This window comes from Typopeltis vanoorti, chromosome 11, assembly GCF_054136105.1.
Source record: "Typopeltis vanoorti isolate ZY-2024b chromosome 11, IOZ_Tvanoo_1.0, whole genome shotgun sequence".
NCBI lineage: Eukaryota > Metazoa > Arthropoda > Arachnida > Uropygi > Thelyphonidae > Typopeltis > Typopeltis vanoorti.
Window position 1 is genome coordinate 78,847,869 of NC_143559.1, and position 20,875 is coordinate 78,868,743.

At 36.8% G+C, this 20,875-nt stretch overlaps 1 protein-coding gene across 1 annotated transcript in view; it reads right to left on the bottom strand.

Annotated features, from left to right (window-relative positions):
- Positions 1-20,875, bottom strand: part of LOC150101775 (GPN-loop GTPase 1) — a 193,537-nt gene that overhangs the window by 81,648 nt on the left and 91,014 nt on the right. Inside the window, exon 7 of the mRNA XM_090400383.1 lies at positions 6,804-6,882. Coding sequence (XP_090256509.1) covers positions 6,804-6,882 — 79 coding nt within the window. The remainder of the gene's footprint in view (positions 1-6,803; positions 6,883-20,875) is intronic.

A 20,875-nucleotide genomic window follows, 5' to 3' on the forward strand; every position in this document is an offset into this window, starting at 1 on the left:
CTTTATGCCGATGTACATAAACATCACTTACACAGCATATATGCAAAATACTTAGTCATATGCACCACCACATGTTCTAGGCAAATATTTAAGAATGCCGATGGTCAGTAATTATCAGTAGTGTTGATCACAATGGGAAAAATAAAGAATCTTTTGGAGTTTGATAAAGGATTTATTGTAGATGCCTGTATGGCTGGAGCCACAATTTTGAAAACAGCACAGCTGAATAATTTCTCGATAGGCAAACTATCCCAGGTGTTTAATCAGTGGAAAAATAACCAAAATAACCAAATATTCTTTGTCTAAGAGGTGTAACTGTGGTCCTAAGATGGTGTGTCAGGAATGAGATCGCCATCATCTGAGAGAGCTTGTATGGACAAACAGAACTTCCTGTGTCAGTAATTGATCAAAGCATTTAATGAAGACTGTTGCTGACCCATATCTTGCTAAACTATGCTCAGGGAATTAAAAAAGGTGGTGCTGGCAGTTGCATGCCTATAGAGAAACCACTGATTTCTGTGAAGAACCAGAAAGTTTGTCTAAAGTTATGTCAGGAATATCGTGACTGAATACTGGAGCCATGGTACACCTTGTTCTGTAATGAGGTGTACCAACATTAGGTGGAAAGTTTGGCGGGAGCCAGCTTGCCTTGTAAACACAACTCAAGATTCTGGAGGTGGTGTCATGGTGTGAGGCATGATCTGTTGGTATGGGATAGGTCCTCTGATTTTGCTGGAAGGTTGGGTATCATCCAGGGAATATTTGAACATTGTTGCTCATCAAGTCCTTATTTCATGGACGACAATGCTACTGTCCAATGTAAAGAGAAAACTCATCTACAGTTATGTCAGGAACATCGTGACTGGATACTGGAAGATTGGAGTAATGGTACACCTTGTTCTGTATTAACATTTAGTACAGAACAAGAAGTTCTAGAAGGGCCAGTTAAAGAACTGTTTGGTGAATGCCTGATATGTTGTAGATGTAGATAAAATCCAACAGCTAAATCTATGCCAAACCATAGATGGGTTGTAATTTGAGCTAAAGGAGGTCCAAAGAGGAGGGAACTGGTCCATGGTGGAAGAGATAAGGATAGATAGGTTCAAGTGGAGCTTGAGAGCTGTGCAGAGGATATATTTCTTTAAGATTCTGGCTATTATTCCTCTGATGTAGGGGATAGGGAATGGTGATAGCACATTAATTCCTTCTGAAGAGACAGTCATGCATCAGGAAGGACTGATAATTTTTTATTTATATTTATTTTGGGAACTGTAGCCATTAGATAAGGTGTGGTATATATGATTGAGTTCTGCTGCCTCATCAGAACAAAGTCAGTGAAATTTAAAAGAGAAAGACACTATTTTACAAATCTGCATCTACTCTCAAATATCAGCCTAATTTGAATAAATATGGTTGCATAAACGTTCCCAATATATGGGAAGCAGTAATATTTTGAGATCCTAGTTTACTAATTTTCAAGATACTAGGCTGCCAACATGTACCCACAGAGAATGCTCCACCTAGTTAAGCTACAGTCTTTCATCCATGTGTTTTACTTGGTGTGTGTGTGTGTGTGTGCGCGCGCGCGCGCATGCATGTGTTACAAGATGAATCTGGAATAAAAAAAACTTACTCTTTCCCTCAAATATCAAAATAGAAATAGGGAGTCTCATTACACTGATTTCATGGAAACCTGGCAATCCTTTCTTTCAGTAAATAGAAACTATACTGTTTCCCTGTTTTTCACAAAGCACTGGTCACTAATAATATTGTTCTTCCAATTAAATTATGATATGTACTGGAAGCTGAAGTAAAATCTTTATCCTTCAATAATTCAAATTGCATGCATTTATCAATTTAAATTATATGCTTCATAAAAAATTAGCAAACTATCTAATTGTTAAAACAAGAGCAGCAGTTCCCAACTTCACTTTTCTGCACAACTGCAAACACACTGAATCTGCTTCTATTCTTCATTTATTCCATCTACCTCTGTCCTCATGGAACAACCTTTCTCATGTTCCCCTAACAACTAGAACATCTGGCTCTTCAAAAAAAAAAAAAATGACATATTTCTTCTATAATTTTGTCTCCATAATTTTCCAAAAAATGTATTCTGATCACTGTGTAAGCCTAAAAAAAGGACATATTTCTTCTCTCGCTGCACCCCACACATGGCACTAACGTGCTATAGGTTCTTATGTCCCTTGTGTGTAGGATAAATATAAAAACAAAATAAAAAACAGTAGTACTATACTAGTTTTTCGCCAAATACATAACTATTTTTATGTGGGTCCTCTGTATAATTATATTCAGTACTTAATTCATATCACAAAAACTGGAGTGATAATATAGCTGATTTTATTCAGATGTTCTTTTTTTGATGCTCATAATACCAACAAATGAACTTGTTTTTTTGTGCTTTAAACTGTTAGTCCTCTTTACCCTTGAAGATGTTAGTTTTACGATTAACAAAACTTGTCGGGTTATTTTTAGTACTTGTTTAGTTTTTTAAAAACAGTTCTCTAATACACATGTTGTCACAAAACCAGAATATTTCTATTGAACTTCTTAACAGAAACTTATGCATGAAAATAGATCTTTAGTATATTCTTAATTTCAACTTCTTTATAGAAGACTGTCCATGGGTGAGCTTAGTCTGTTGATCTGACTTGATATAGGATAATGAAAAAGTTGGCGATATAGGAAGTAATTCCAAAGCAACAAGGTAAGTTTCTTTATTTCCAACACTGAATTGTTAATTTTCCTTTGTTGACTTTTGTGGTAACGATGAAATTATTTTTTCTTCTTCACAAGTATAAAGCTTTAAGTTAAGCTAGTAAATGGAGAGGGAGTATGACTCTATAAATTCTATAACTTCATTCACCTCAACAGCTATCAAAAGAGATGAGATTTGAAGATGTGGAACATCCTGCTCACAACTCAGACCTAGCCTTTTAGACTTCTGGTTATTTCATAAGGGTATCCAGTTCAAAAATGACAAATAGACCAAAACAGAAATGAGAAAATGGTTCTGAAAAAAAACTGAAGAGTTTTAAAAACAGCTTTGAAAAACTTGTTACACAGTGGGGAAAATGCTTAAAAAAAAGGGGAGGGATGAAATTTTTATTTCCCTAACATCTGGGTGGGAAACTATTACAAATGGAGGCAATTGTTTGGAATATTCATCATACAAAAAATAATACAAAATTAACACACTTCATACTTTTTTTCCAGGGGATTCAATATTTTAAAATTAATTTATAATAATCTTTGAACTTTTACATTTTAAATGAATAATTTAGGTTGAATTATAAATATTGTAATAAGTAGTAACAGAAATGACAGAGCAATGTACTTCAGTAAGTGCATTATGATAAATGTGAATTATGAAATTTAACACACAAGAAACTAATGATAAAGCAAATAACAAAGATAATGAAAAAGCAAAAAAAAATATGATAAAATTATACAAAAAACATAATAAACAAAACATAATAATCAGAGCTGCAGTTTTAACATGGGATGTCAGACTGGTTGGCTAAGTGAATAACATACCTTCTTTCCAACCAAAAGGTTTAAGTTTCAAATCCCAACATGGATGTTTGTGAATGTCTTTAAGTGGGAAGAATTCATCACTTGGTGTGAGACCTCCACTCACTGGAGGTCTGAAGCGACTTGCAAAAGTTCTATATTAGGTCTCTAGAGCAGGTCTTTACACTCGCATTACAAGGTTTACGATCTTTAGTGGGTAGGATTTACATAAAAATACTGCCTCTTTCAAAATTAAGAAAAACTGGAATCAAAAATGATGAAATTAGACCCAGAGTTTTAACCTCTAGATATAGCTACTTGGCCTGTTGACAAAAATAAGAGAAATCATATTGAGAAAAACTAAAAGTACACAAAGTTACTTTAGTTTCTGTACACTGCAATTTCTTGACCTTTTCACAAAAAGCTTTATATTTCAATTTTGGGATTTTCACAGATCCTATTTACAGCTTTCACTGGATTATCTAAGCTCCTGGGACTTCATATTGCAGAGTTTCATGAGCATGCTAGTTAGGAAAATCCATTATTCTGTATTGGTGATCACAAATAAAAAAAAAGCCTGTACTGCACATTAATGACACATAAGGAATGTAAATGGGCAGTTTCATTGCAAAACACAACACACTGGTTTGAAGAGAAGTTGATATAAGCTAAACATAAGCTTAAAAACTAGACCAGTACTGCCTAAAGAAGGAATGATAGCACTCTGAAAACCCATGAACTTCTGGTTATGTTCTCAAACTACACTGTTTGAAAACCACAATGTTTAATGGATGACAAGGAACCTTATGTTTATTTGCTAATATATGAATAAAAAATCTAAAACTTTTTTTTTTTTTTTTCCAACTATGTATATAAAAACTTTAGGTTGCAAAAGTCAGGTTCCTCTTTAGCAAATTGAGAAGAAATTTAAATGAAATATTTTGCAACTTAACTAAGCAATGTTTATTTTTAAGCTTATTAGGTGCAGATAATATAATAATTCCTGTTAGTATTAGAAAATCCTTTGCTCACTGTTTCAAAATCTACAAAAGTATTATTACGGGCTATTCCATGAAGTCCTTAGACTTATCGAGGGAGGCTCTAAACATTATGCCAAGTACTATTCAACATTTGCAAAGTATCTCATACTTTGCTTTGAACTCATTCATAGTCATGGCTCCCACAACAGACTCTGGCAACCTATTCCACTCATTCACCACTCATCAAGCAAAAAATCTAGTTCTAACACCCTCGATAACTACACACTAACTACTTTTAAATTAGTTTCTATTCAACTTAATGTATTTGAAGGGCTGTTGATTACTTTGGAACCTTATATCTAAATGAGAAAATGAATTAATTTGCTTAATTAATTTTCTCATTTAGATATAAAGTTCTGAAGTAATCAGCAGCCCTTCAAATACACTTGATCCCCACTATTTTCTCATTTAGATATAAAGTTCTGAAGTAATCAGCAGCCCTTCAAATACACTTGATCCCCACTATTTTGTTATAGTGAGTTGACTCTCACTAGTTGAGCACTATAATCAGTAGTAATGATACCTGTTTGGTGGCCGTGGGTTTAATTTCCTTCACCATACAAAAATAACACTTATAAGGATCTTGCAGATGAAGAGAAGCTATCCAATCTCAAAGAGAAGCAGCAGAATTTTCCCTCCACTATCTCAGGGGTTTTTCATCTGCAAATAGGATAACTGTATACTGTATTTTGTATTATTAAAGAGAATTTTTTTTATGGCTGGAAAATGTAGTCTTGGTGCAGAAGGAGATGGAAAGAAAGTAGAGAAACTAATTTAGTGAGTCTGAAGTCAAGAAAATACAACCATTCACACAGTATAACTACATGGAAAATTCTGTCAGAATACTAAAGTTGATAGATTGAACTGTCAAAAACATTTCAGGAAGGCTTTCCTACCTGACTACAAGAGAGCTAAATGCTATGTTTGGGGGAAAACAAGCCAATGCAGTGAAGTCGTGTAAATTTTGATTTAACTGATGCAAAATGGAGTATAGGTTTCTAATGTAAGGAGGTAGGATTGAAATTAGAAGCAAAGAACAGTTATGTATAGGGTTCCAGAAATATAACTTAACAGCCACAAAAATAATTTACTTGCATGTGGCCCAATTAGTCTAATTTATATAAAAAATCACCTATAAAATATTTATAAACTGAGAAATGTTATGATGACAAAACAAAAGTAAAGCATTCTTTAACACATTTATTTACATAAGTGTTTCTTATGTTTTCCAGCATGTCTTTTCCTGGATGCAGATACCACTTATCCACTGATTTATATAGAATAAACAAGGAAGAGACAATTTGCATTATAAATCATCCAGAGCAGAGAGATTCAATGATGACCTCAATGTCCCTTGTATTACATTCAGAATAAAACTTCATTCACATAATGAAATTCACATAATATACTTGCTGGTATAAGTTATAATTTCAAGAAGTTTTGAGAGAAATGGAAACCTATCCTTATTACTCATTCTTCTTTTAAAAAGATCTTGTATACTTAATTCCCCATAACTCTGAACTCACCAACATTCTCTAATCACATTTCATGATGCGATTTAAAATCTTTCAGATCTTTACTTACCACAAGATGCAGCACTTGTCAGCCACCTCTTTTCACCGAATGGCATGTATTGTTGGTGATAGTCTTGGGCTAGCTATCTCTAATTAGCCTCTGGTGGAGACTGAATTGTTTCCTCAGTCTCCAAGAAGTTAGACAGGGTTAAAATGGCCTCATCTACTCCCAGTAAGGGAATCAAAGGCATTAGTGGGTGTATACATATATTTATGCGACTCCCACCCATGAAAGATTTTATGTAAACCTAGAATACATTCATACGCGAGTGGATTAAGGATGTCATTCATTTTTTCTTATTAATTTTATACATCTTTTGTATAAACCATAATAAGTGGAGGCTGTTGTCTCACAATATGCAAAGATGTTCATCTCTCAAAGGCAATCACAAACGTACATATCTATGGTGGGACTAAAATCCATAGTGTGGTGGCTGGATAGTAGATAAGCTAGTCACTCAGCTGACGAGACGGCAGTCAAATGTTATACCGCATTATTCATTTTTTAAAACTGCATGGCTGGTTGATTAAGTTTTATTTTTCCCTCCAAACTGTCTAACATCATCGGTCTGGTATAATTCAAATTAGAATATATGATGCTAACCGAGCAGTATGAACTAACTTACATTAAAAACTTAATGAATTATATACTAACCAGTGCTTCTGTTATAATGGATCCTGATGCTGACCATGTAAATACTTCTATTTGTCCTGGGGTATCAAAAATTGCATATCTAAATACAAAATAAGAATATTTTTTTTAATTCAAGGGTGATAAAATTTTCTCAGAACATAAATTTGCTTTTAAAAATTATTTTTGTATGTTGGTTTCCAAAACTGGAACAACAGAAAAGCAAAGCCATTAAAGAATGCACAAATATCATGTACCACACATTTTGAATTATATTTAAAAAAAAAAAAATTCTATTGCAACATCATCATACTTTTGAAAGCATTTATTTTAATTGTTTTTATTTTTCCTTGTAAGAAAATGAACAAATCTAAAACTAGAAACAGAATATCAGACAATTGTGTATGCTGTCTATTGCAAATTGAGTATTCTATTGTATTTTGAACAACTTAAAAAATATCAACTACACAACACCTAATATGTCTGACATCTGTACTTTTTTGGAACACGACTAGGTCATTACTTGTAAAGTGGTTAAATTCCGACAACTTTCAATAAAACTTCTTAATTAATCCAGAATTATGATATTGTTCCATTTTATATATTTATATACAATGTATTATCACTTTTTCTTCAACTACACCTCTCCTTCCCAACTTTGAATATGGATGACATTACCTCCTCACTGCTTTTCACTTGAAAGCCAACTCCATCATCTATACCTGGAAAAGGTACACTACTGGCCTTTAATTTTTCAGGAAATGACAATGTATACTAGAATATTAATTAATAAACTTTAAATCAATAGCTTCTATATTTTGGCAATGTTACATTGCCATCATCAGGGAGCAGTTGCAAACTGTCCTACTACAGCCAAACAGGCAGGACAGCCAATATCAGGATATCTAAACACAAGGACTACATCTGGTTTCCACCAATATAGCCACTCAGGACTTGCTGACCATACTTTGAACATCCATCGCTGGAAGAAGGCCACTCTATTACACTGCAGCAAATACAAGTATGAAAGACTGTTCACCAAATCTGCCTCAGTTCTGAAGAATTTTCCAAATCTCAACAAATTTGGGTGCATGAGGCTGTCCCAAATTTGGGAAGCATACATTTTAAGATTGTCAGCCAAACGGCCAAGACAATCCAATTTTGTCCACTAGGAGATGCCATTCAGGACTCTAGGCCAGACTTATCTAACCTTCATTCAGCCTAACATGCTCAGTGTTAGTGCCTGCATGCAAACATTGTTTTTTGTGATCCCTGATGATGGCAATGTAACATCGTTGAAATATAGGAAGGTATCGATTAAAGTTTTTTAATTAATATTCTAGTATATGTTGTCATTTCCTGAAAAATTAAAAGCTATGTATAACCAACAGATGCAGGAATTAGAGAAAATGCAAAAATCAGATGTGGCAGAATGCAGAATAATAGTATAGTTGTAGCATGCAGAGAGGTACTGTTGAGACCATACAATGGGTTCCAGTTCCAGTCTATTGCATAGTCTTAACAGGGATTTTATTGAAAATAGAAATGACACGATCCTAGAATGCACAGACATTAGCTAAAGTGAATGATGTCAGCCTATTTGCAAATGTACCCAGACATGTAACTTTATTACAGTATCGTTGCCTACCATAATATACCAGGCCAGCACTTTTCCACTATGACAAAATATGCAAATAGAAGCAAGGCTTAGTGATTGGATCATCAATCTTACTGCAACAACATTTACATGGAATCCTTCAAAGAGACCTTGAAAGGATATCACTTAAAACTAAATAAACTGATCAGATATGTTGACAACTTTTCTTCATACTGTCTGTTTGCATCTAGAATCAGTTCCATGCTTAAAACAGAAGAAAGCAGAATGTTCCATTTTCTGTACATATTAATCTCAGTCTTTCTTTCTTCATTAAAGAAAAACATACATGTCAGTATACATAAAGAAATGAAACACATGCATATACTCATATGCAGCATATCACACTACCATCATCCAAAATATAAATGTGACAGTAGCAGCAGCTAAGGAATGAATTGTGCCCTGAGAAAGCATTGTTCAGTGAAAGTTTAGAAGTACAAAGTCATATGATGCAAAAGTAACAGGTTAACTTTAGTGGGTTAAGTAACACAAGGTGTAAGGAAGGTTGTAGAATGAAGGGGGTATGCAGTTTATATATAACAATGTCAGAAGTATTCGAAATAAGACAGAAGTTTTCGACAATGGTTAGCACAACTTGGTCAAAAGTTATAGGCTTTAGTGAGATGTAGTTGACTGAGGATGATATGGTCATAGGAATAGAATTCAAGGGATATATTGTCTTCACAGAGAACAAAAGGAACAGGACAGGAAAGGGGGGAGGGGTTAATGGTAGCAGAGGAATTAAAGCCTATAAGAGTAGAAGTACATTATGGGGACAGGGATTCAGAGGGCAATTCGTTTGAAGCTATTCTGGTATGAGATACAAGTCAACAGGACTATATATGTAATTGGTTGCTGCGGCTACTAATCCAGAGGACATAAAGAAGAATGTAAATGACATGCATTCACAAATTAGCATGATGAGTACAGGGTTGGCTAATTATTATAAGGGATTTCAACTATGGGAACAGATTGGGAGGAGAAATGGTCACAGACAGTGAAGGAAATGGAATTTATACAGCTACCGAGAGATAATTACCTGAGACAACATGTAATGGAGGGAACATGAGGTTCAAGGGTGCTGGATCTAATCATTGCATCAGAAAACTTAAAAACTAACCAATCTAGCTGATTAGAATAAGGCAATTATAACATGCTGAGGAGTCAGCTTTCAGCAGAACCAAGGCATAAGAAGTTGGAGAGAAAGGGAAATGATGGTGTATAGAAGGTAGTCAAAGAGTGTTTTAAAGAAAGCAGTATACATAACACACACAGACTGATATGCCATCTCATCCCATGGCTGTCTTTGTATTGAGGTTCTGCAATATTTTAATCTGCTCCATTTCTCCAACCTCTATTTTCCTATCAGTGTCTGGCATTCCATTATCACCACCTAGTACACTCCTGCAATTGGTTTGGTTCTGTTACCTCCGCACCATCAGTACTTTTTAAAGTAATCTTTCCATTGTCGTTCCTCCTTCTGCTTGCCACATAGTGAAAGAACTCTTTAGGGTCTCTTTTGGCCTTATCAGATAGCTTTCTCTCATAATTAGCTTTACCCTTCCTTATTATAATGGTCACCGTTCTTGCTTACACCTTATACTGCTCATGGGCATGCTGATCACCTTTTTCTTTATAATCCCTCGACAACTTTTCTTTGTGTGCAACTCTAGCTTAATCAAGCTATTCATTCATCTAACTTCTGATTTTTCCTGCAGACTCTAGATGTACATTCTGAGAATATGCAAGGGAATTATCTCCTCTGACCAAGGTGTTTAATTTAAGCCTCAGTACTGGGAAGGTGCCAATGGAGTGGAAAGAAGTCAAAATAGTCCCATTGCATAAAGGAGGCTCTAAGACAGAAATAGAAAAAAATTATAAGCCAATCAGCATCTCAGGAGTGGTGGTTAAGGTACTGGAGAAATTGGTGAAAGACAAAATGTGACAATGGAGTTGAATAAGGGAAATGGCTACTCAGTGATACTTCTAGACTTTGCAAAATCATTTTATTAGTAGAATTCCATTGTATAAATTGGAGCAAATTGGGGATGAGTATGAATCTGGTGACGTAGATTAGAGAGTGGCTTCTGGTTTATGGAAGAGTTGAGTCCAAGAGAATTCAAGTGACCAGGTGTACCACAGGGCCCTCTGTTGTTTAACTTGTACATCGATGACATAGGAAATGATTTGACAGGAAAAATATTCAGCTGTTTTCTGATGCTGCTAAAATGGGTAGAGCAATAGTAAATAAAGATAATGCAGAGATCCTGCAGGAAGATTTAGATTCGCAGTATGGGCAAATAGCTTCCAGTTTAATGTAGTCAAGTGTAAGGTGATGCACTTTGAGATTGAAGCTGTGTACTATACTGATGTAACTGAACTGCAGGAAACTGATGAGGCACAGGGACTTGGGTGTGATTGTGGACAGGGAGTTGAAGTTTAGAGGATATATTGTGAACGTAACTAAAACAGCACATCAGTTTAATTGGTTGTTGAAGAATACACTAACAAGCAGGGATAGAGAGGTTATTATTCCTCTATATAAGGCTTTAATAAGGCCACATCTGGACTACTGCACACAGATCTGGACTCCCATATTCTGTGGATGAAGAAGTGGAGAGGATCCAGAGGCGAATGACAAAAATTGTGGAAGGTATGCAGAATGCTTCCTATGAGAAAAGATTAACATTCGGTAGGCTTCAAAAATTAGCTGATAGACAAACAAACAAAAAGTTGACATGATAGCATTTAGGTTATTATTAAAGGAGTTTCATAGGTTTGACACTGATGACTTTTTTCGGTACATGGCAAGAAGGAGAGAACAAGGGGTCACCAGTGAAAGTTGTGTAAGAGTGTGATTAGCAAGATTGTTAGGACTAGATTTTTTGTTTGGAGGATGATGAATGGATGGAATGGTGTTTATAAGTGAATGAGTTTAAGGAGAGGTATGATAGGTATTGTGTGAATGATGGTTAGTGTGAATAATAGATCTCCCATGATGAGTCTTCTGATTCCATGGAGATACCTGTATAATAATAATAATAATATCAAGTAATGAGAAGAAAGAAGGGGTGCTTAAGGGTCAAAGCTGTATAACTGAGAGGAGACCTCCACATAGCCTTTAAAGGAATGCGGAGAACCGACCAGGGCTTCTGACCTTATGTCCAATCCTCACCTTCTCGTGGTGCACCCTGTTGGGTATCTACTTTGATACTGAACGAACGAGGATGGGCTGGCAATTTGGGATTTAGCCGACCAAATTGTATTCTTATTGGTTAAACCAAAATAAAAAATGATGGTACAACATGACAAAATTTCATGCCAGCTGGGGCGTCGCCCGGTTAAACAAGGCCCCCGTTGTTTTCGCCAGGGAACCAGGGCGAACAGCGAAAAGTCAGCTACTGGAACAAATCTGAAAACAAACCCCAACTCAACATCACCAGAGTTAAAGATCGGTACTATCAATGTAAGAAGCCTGAATGGCAAAGAAATGGAGCTAGCTGAGGAATTAGATAAGTACCAGATCGACATAATAGGGGTGACTGAAACAAAAAAGACCAAAACTGGTGAGATCTTTCTGAGCAATAAATACAAAATGTTATATTCAGGCAATGACAATCAAGGAAAAGAAGGAGTAGCCATAGTATTCAACACAAAATACGAGGCTAATCTTCTTGAATGGCAGTCAGTCTCAAGTAGAGTAATGTGGGCAAATATGAGAATGGGGAACTGGACAATGAGACTTATTTGTGCCTATGGTCCCACAGAAGGTTCTACTAAGGTAGAAGTGCAGGAATTTTTTGAGGCTTTAGAAAAAGCAACTGACACAATGAAAAAGGAAAAGTTGGTCCTTGTTGGGGATCTAAATAGTAGAGTAGGAAATGATTGTGAGACATACAAAAATATTTTGGGAAAATTTGGAGAAAAAAGCAAAGCTAATAATAATGGCAAATATCTGTTGGATTTCTGCTCAGGACATGAACTGGTTATTACTAACACCATGTTCCAACATAAAAATGTACACAAATTCACATGGAGAGAAGAGGCTAGGAATAAGAAAAGTCTCATTGACTATGTTATTGTTGATAGTGATGTTTTCTCCCTGGTGCAGGACACCAGAGTGTACAGAGGATTTGAAATTGGAAGTGATCACTATTTAGTCTTGAGCAGGATAAAATTGAATTTCATATTGAAAAGAATAACATGTAAGAAAGTTTTAAAGCGAATAAAAGTTGAGCAGCTCTCAGATGTGAACTGTAGACTAAAATACAGAAATATTATTGAAAAGAAAATGAAAGAGTTTGAGAGCAGGAATCAAACCTTGGAGATTCAGTGGCAAACTCTGAAGGAAACATTGATTGATTCTGCCAGAGAGGCATGTGGTGAGGTTGTGTGCAAGGATAAAAAAATCAGAACTCCCTGGTGGACACAGGAAGTTAAAGAGGCAGTGAAGGAAAAGAAGAAAGCATATCAAAAGTTCCTGGCAAATAAGTCAGCTTTTACTCTTACAGAATACAGAGACAAATGTAAGAAAGCTAAACAGTGTGTAAAACTAGCTAAACAAAAGTCATGGGAGGACTTTGGCAAGAATATAGAAAATAAATATCAAGAAGGTGGCAAAATATTCTGGAGGTTGTTGAAGAAGCTTAGGAATGGAGGAAAGAGTGCTGTAAAAGGAATTAGAGATGATAAAGGTGAAATGAAAACAGGAGAAAAAGATATCCTTGAAGTATGGAGTAATTACTTTGAAAAACTGCTAAATGAAACAAGCAGTGATGACAGCACAGTGATAAAAAACACTGACCAGGCATGCAGTCAGGAATACATATCCATACTTGAAGTAGAAAAAGCCATCAAAGGCTTGAAATGTGGAAAGGCAGCAGGAGTAGATGATATTCGACCAGAAATGCTGAAGTATGGTGGTATAAGAGTCTTACAGTGGCTGCACTGTATAGTTCAGAAAGCCTGGACAGAGGGACGAATTCCCGATGATTGGAGTAGAGCTCTCATAGTACCCATATATAAAAAGGGAAATAAAACTGAATGTGAGAATTACAGAGGTATTTCCCTACTGAGTGTTCCTGGCAAGATCTATGCAAGTATACTTGAGAAACGGTTGAGAAGAATTGTGGAAGAAAAGCTTGGTGAAGAACAAGCTGGATTCAGGCCAAATAGGGGCTGTCAGGATCAGATCTTCACTTTACGACAAATAGTCGAGAAAGCATGGGAATATAACAAAGATCTGTATTTAAGTTTTGTCGATTTGGAAAAGGCATATGACAAGGTGCCAAGAGAGAAGCTATTCAATACGCTGCAGTTATATGGTGTCAATGGGGCATTATATCAAGCAATACTTAGTCTTTATTTGAGTTGTGAGTCAGCAGTTAGAATTGAAGGAAGTACAGGAAGATGGTTTAATGTTAAATCTGGTGTGAGACAAGGATGTACATTATCCCCTCTGTTATTCATTATCTATATGGATCACATTATGAAGGAATGTGGTATTAAACCTGATATCAAAATTGGAGATGTTAATGTCAGCTCTTTGCTTTATGCGGATGATGTTATACTTCTAAATAAATCCGCTACAAGTCTGCAAGATTCCCTGACTAAATTGAATAGCTGTTGTAATAGATATGGTATGAAAGTCAGCAATGAAAAGACAAAGACAAAGACAATGAAAATAGGCAGAATCATTGAAAATGTCAACTGTGTTGTGAATGGAGAACCTGTGGAACAAGTAAAACATTTCAGCTACTTAGGCACAATTTTTACTGAAGATGGTAAACTAAATATAGAAATAGACAACAGAATCAGCAAAGCTGGTATCGTGGGAAGTCAATTGAATAAATTCATATGGAATAAGAAAGAAATTAGTCGGAACATTAAATTAGCTGTATACAAGACTGTGTTCAAACCAATTTTAACTTATGGATCTGAGAGCTGGGTCAGAAGTAAAACACTTGACCAAAGACTAGAGACCGCAGATATGAGAGTTCTGAGAAAGATTAGAGGCATGAACAGATGGCATCAATGGCAATATCATATTAAAAATGAGGATATTAGGAAAGAACTTGACATTGTCAGCATCCAGGAATGCGTTAGCAGAGCTAATCTCAGATGGTATGGTCACTTAAATAGAATGGGAGAGGAAAGATTAGCAAAACAAGTGTTCTCTGCCAGGTTGGCAGGAAAACGACCCAGAGGAAGACCAAGATATAGGTGGATTGATACGGTACAAAGTGCCTTAGACGATAGAAATATAAGATCTGATAATGTTGGAGTCTTGACAAGTAACAGACTGATTTGGAGGAAAATTGTAGATAGGAAGTTAGTAATGATGTAATTTTTTCATGTAGTACTGTCATATCCTGTACACCCCTTGAGGGTACATGGCAGGAATTTGATGATGATGATGATGAGTAATGAGAAGAAGAAAAATGAGGAAACTAAATACCTGAAAGATATCCTAATCAAAAATGGATATAACATAAAATCAGTCATTAATAATTTACAAGTATCTGAAGAGCCACCAGTCAAGAATGGTGGCTCGTAATCTTAATTACAAAAGGTGCTGGCACTTCAACTTAAAAAAACAGTATAATCCAGTTCTTGAACCAACACAACATAAAAGTTGCATTCACTCCTCTAAACAAAGTACCAGTGCTCTACAATAACCAATGCTATCTTTACCATTAAAAAAACCAAGATTGTACAAGATATACTGTGTTTGCAGAATTTGTAAAATCTGAATCAGACAGGTAAAATCTGAATGGTTACATATGAAATATATGAACTGAATGATGATGGGTTGGCAATTCAAAATTTAGCCAGAACAACAAATACACTATGATGATATAATCAGATATCATGGCAGCTTGGGCATTGCCCAGATATATGAGGTAGTATCAAAAAGTTTCGAGACTAGGTTTGTAACACGGCAACAGATGGCAGCACAAGGCTGCATGCACAGTCACAGGGAGCACCTACCTTCATAAGTCAGTGTGCCAAAAGACATCGTCCTGTGTACATCGGGAGCTGTGCAACTGATGCTATTCTGACCACCTGCATTACCACATCTGTGATTTCATCATCGACAGCAAGTTAGAACAAAGAGCAAACGTGAAATTCAAGGATCATTACCGGTGACAAAACTTGGGTGTATGGGTATGACCCTGAGACGAAGCAACAGTCTTCACAGTGGAAGAACCCATCATCTCCACGACCGAAAAGGCGAGGCAGGTCCACAGCTTGACCAAGTGCATGCTCTTTTTTTTTTTTTTTAACTTTTTTCGACATTCGCGGCATTGTGCATCGAGAATTCGTCCTCAGGGGCCAGACCGTCAATAGCGAGTTCTACTGCCAGGTTTTAATGCATCCGAGGGAGGACATTTGGCGAAAGCAGACAGATCTGTAGCGCAGGGAAAAACTGGATGCTCCACGATGACAATGCACCCTGTAACCAAGCTCTCCTCACACGTCAGTTTCTCGCCAGAAACAACACGATCTCACTTCCGCACTCACCCTACTCGCCAGATTTTGCTCCTGCAGACTTCGCCCTCTTCCGGAAGATGAAGATCCAGCTCAAAGGTCACCATTGCAGAGGTTGCTTGACATGCTTCGAAAAGAAGACTTCCAGGACACGTTCCAGAAGTGGCAAGAATACTGGGAGCCCTGTACTGATATACAAGGGAACTACTTTGAAGGTGATAGTGTGTAAACATAGATAAATAAAGTAATTTCTCGTAAACAGAGCTAGTCTCGAAACTTTTTGATACCACCTCATATATCAGGAAACAAGATGGACAGTGTAAACTCTTTCTTTCTTACTTTCTGCAGGGTTTCCCACTTGTCATCAGCCACCTGTTCTCAAACTGAAATTCCTCCAGTCCTTTTCCTGTAAAATCACTTGTCGAAATAGTTTTTGCAGAACTGAAGATAGGAAGAGTGGAACTAGTAAAGGAATTAGATAAATGGAAGCACAATTGATGCTGCTATCTGAGTTACTCACTCAGTTACTGAGACTAAGCTGTTAGTATAAATGAGTCCTTTCTAAATAATAAGTATAGAATTTGTTCACAAGTATAGCACATATATCCCAAACATCAAGATCATCTACAACTAGCCTTAAACACTGATCTACGTACTTTCCTTCAATGGGGCAAAAATAATCTGGTCATGTTCAATGCTACCAAACCACAATCTTGTTTCTCCTTTCGCAAAAGAAATCTCAGTTCACATTCTCTTACCCTCAGTAATACACATCTCTCTCTGTTTGGAACTAACATTCACTTCCAGCCTCTCCTGGAAAAAACACATCAACAATAGCTTCCTCAGCATCCAAAAAACCTAGGCATTCTCTTTCACTCAAGATGCTATCCAAAATCTACCCATACTTAGAATACAGCTCACATGTTTGGGGTAATGCACCTAAAACTTCCTAAAAATTCTTGACACTGTCCAGAGGAGAGCAATTCAGCCCATAGATGATCCCTCTCTTATAGATTCCCTTCAATTTCTATCTTACAGGTGCAGTGTTTCAGCTTTGGGTCTATTCTACATGTACTTCATTGGTTGCTGCTTCACTGAACTGGGCAACCATCATTCCTCCACTTTCTAGTTGCACCTGTTAATACAGGTGCAACTAGAAAGTGGAGCAGCAGCTGTCCAGCAATTTCTTTACTGTGCAACTACAACCACAGTGAACCTGCTTTTCTTCTTCCCCTTTTATTTCATCTACTTCCATCCTCTTGGAACCCCCCCCCCCTTTCTGCAGACACAGTCTCTCTCTCTTAGTCACTTTCTTATAGGTGCTCTTTTTCTGCATTAAGCTTTTTTATTTTTTTTTAAGGGTACTTTCATTGGCATTGATTTGCTTTCCTCTCATCATGTAAGAACCCAAGCAGCCACCAGTCAACATGTGCACATAGCCCAACTCTAAACATAATGAACCACCAATCTCAATTTTTATGTCATCTATCTCTGCTCTTTAGATCAGCCTCCCCCATACTATTTTTTTTCAATAGGTAAAATCCCTTCCCTAGCTTTTCAAGAAACATCACTTCTTTCTCCTTAATCACTTGCTGTTGTGTTATGGGGTCAAGATAAAAAAAAAAAGAATGAAATAAATAAGTCAAGGTTTATTATCCAACCATGTTATAAATTAGATCATCATAGCATAGATGGAAAACGAAACGCAATATGTCAAATGGATCAACAATAACAATCACTATGATATCATTCTCAAGAATAAGTTTTTTATGGGAAATTTCCCAGAATATAATACTTTTCATTTTTAAGAATGATGTAGCTAATTCGCTGTATATTTAACATTAATTATATTTTATGTAAACTTAATCTTGAGGAAGCAGACCAAAGAGCTTGTGAAACTAGTCAATTTAAATAACTGTACTATACAAAATACAAAATTAGCCAATTAAATAAATTAATATGGTACAACTGAATTGCAGGATAGAGAAAAGAGCACATTTGAGGCCATTTGGTGTGAGATTGTGGCTAGCAGAACTAAATATACAATTGGGTGCTGCTATAGACCAGGTGATGGAAAAGATGGTGGTGACAGTATGCACAAGCAAATAGAAGAAATGGGTGGAAGGAGGGTGATTATTATGGGAGATTTCAACTATGGTCGCATTAATTGGAGTGAGGAGAGGACACACGGGAGGAAGGAACTGGATTTTATGCGGTTATTAAGGGATAACTATCTGCGACAGCATGTAATGGAAAATACTAGGGGTCAGAGAGTGCTTGACCTAGTAATTACATCTGAGGATTTGGCTGTAACAAATATGACCATATTGCCACTAATGGGTGAGAGTGATCATAGGGTCTTGACTTGGGAAGTGGCTAAAGGTGTAGAATTTTCAATTAAGACAAGGTACATGTGGAATGATCGGGCTGGAAAGTATGATAAGCTTAGGAGTTTGATTGGTTCAGTGCCATGGCATGTACAACTGCAAGGACTAGAAGTTGATAGTGCATGGGAGGTAGTTAAGAAGTGCTTGCATGAAGCAATGGCTGATTGTATACCTAGAGTCCGAAAATAATAAATCAAGTAGGGGTTAAATGGATGAATAACACCATTAAGCTTGAGTTGCAAAAAAAGAAACAACTATGGAGGGAATTTAAGGAGAAGGGTGACCGGCAGGCACATGAACGGTATAAAGCGCAGGCCAGAAGGGTGACGAGTGTGGTAAGAAAAACAAAAAAGGATTACGAAAGAACATTGGCCATGCAGGCTAAAGAGAATCCTAAACAGTTTTTTAGATATGTAGCAAGTAAAAGGAAAAATGTACATGGCAGATTGATTTTAAAGAATGCCGATGGTAGGGAGGTAACTGAATCAGTTGAGATAGTTGAGTTACTGAGTGAGCACTTTGCAAAAGTATATCATCCAGGTGGTGACATTGCAGAAACGAATAAACCAGTAGATTATACGGGAATTGTGGTTAATGAAGTGGAGGTGAGTAGTCTATTGCATAACCTCAATGTCAATACATCTGTGGGATTGGATGGTATACCAGCTCGTGTTGTACGAGAAGCAGCTAAAGAATTGTCAGTACCCTTGACCATTTTGTTTAATTTGAGTCTCGGGTCTGGGTTAGTCCCGAGCGGGTGGAAAGAGGGGAAAATAGTTCCACTGCATAAAGGTGGTTCCAAGACTGCTGTTGTAAATTACCGACCGATTAGCATATCAGGAATCATTGTCAAGGTCTTAGAGAAATTAGTCAAGAAAAGAATACAGGTTTGGATAGATGAAAATGGGATATTGTATGGGGGATAACATGGTTTTGTGAAGGGTAGATCATGCCTCAGTAACTTGCTCATGTTTTATAACACAGTGACGGCTGAACTGGATAGGGGTAATGGGTTTACAGTGATACTACTGGACCTTGCCAAGGCCTTTGATAGGATACCACATGGAACCCTAATCAGTAAACTGGAGCAGATGGGTATAGATATAGGGTTGGTGAGATGGATAAGAGGGTGGTTGAAGGAGAGATATCAAAGAGTGGTTTATTCAGGAGTGGAGTCTAAAAGACGTCTTGTGACTAGTGGAGTGCCACAGGGCTCTGTTCTTGGACCACTGCTTTTCAATTTGTTCATCAATGATATTGGAAAGGATCTGAGAGGAAGTGTTCACTTGTTTGCTGATGATGCAAAGTTGGGTAGAGCAATTGTGAGTGCACAGGATGTCAAAATTTTACAGGATGATTTGGATAGTTTGGAGGACTGGGCTAGGAAAAATGGATGTCAATTTAATGTGGCAAAGTGTAAGGTTATGCACTTTGGGGTGAAAAGAATAGCAGCAGTATATCGCATTGGTGGAACCATACTCCAGGAGATTGATGAGGCCAGGGATTTGGGAGTGTTGGTGGATAGGGAGAAGTTTAGGGGGCACATTGCAAAAGTAACTAAAACAGCTCACCAAATCACTTGGCTTCTGAAAAATACTTTAACATGCAGAGACGAACAAGTTGTTGTTCCTCTGTATCGAGCCTTGATAAGACCCCATCTGGACTTCTGTGCCCAGCTATGGGCACCAGGGTTTCTTCGTGATGGGGAGGAAGTGGAGAGGGTCCAGAGACGAGTGACCAAGATGATAGCAGGTCTGTGGAATGAACCTTATGAGAATAGGTTGAAGATTTGTGGGTTGCAGAAATTGGACGATAGGCGAAGGAGGGGTGATATGATTAAGACATTCAAATTACTGAAGGGTTTTTATAAGATTGATCCAGAAGATATTTTTGAAAATATGACTGGTGGTGGGAGGACTAGGGGCCATGCATGGAAGCTGGGCAAGAGCGTGGTTGACAAGGGTGTTAGAGCTAGGTTCTTTACTTGGAGAGTGGTGAATGAGTGGAATAAGTTTCCAGAGTCTGTTGTGGGTGCTACGACCGTGAATGAGTTCAAGGCAAGGTATGATAGATACTGTGTGAATGTTGAATAGTTGTTCTTGACATGTTAGGGCCTCCCTCGATGAGTCTCTCGACTCCTTGGAGTTTCCCAGAACAACAATAATAATAATAATAATTTCAAACTGTTGCATTCTGCATAATGGAAAGCAATAGTTCGAAACTGATCAAAGTTGAGTGCTCTGAATGTCAAAGTGAAGAAATTCAATCAAGCGCGGATAAACGGCGGCAGTAACTATGACTCTCTTAAGATGATCTCTTATCTATGAACTGAACGCCTTTAGGTTCATGGTGTTTGAGAACTCATTTTCACTGTTTTTGAGGACTAACATGTGTGCAACGGATTTATGTCATTTAAAGAACTTTGACTATTGATTATTTTATAATATCTGATGAGTATGTCAAAAGTTAGTGTATTTATAATCAGTAAATTTTTGCTCTTTAGGCATAACATTTCAGTGATGGAATTAAAAACAAAACTGAAATGATTCAACAGATTGAGA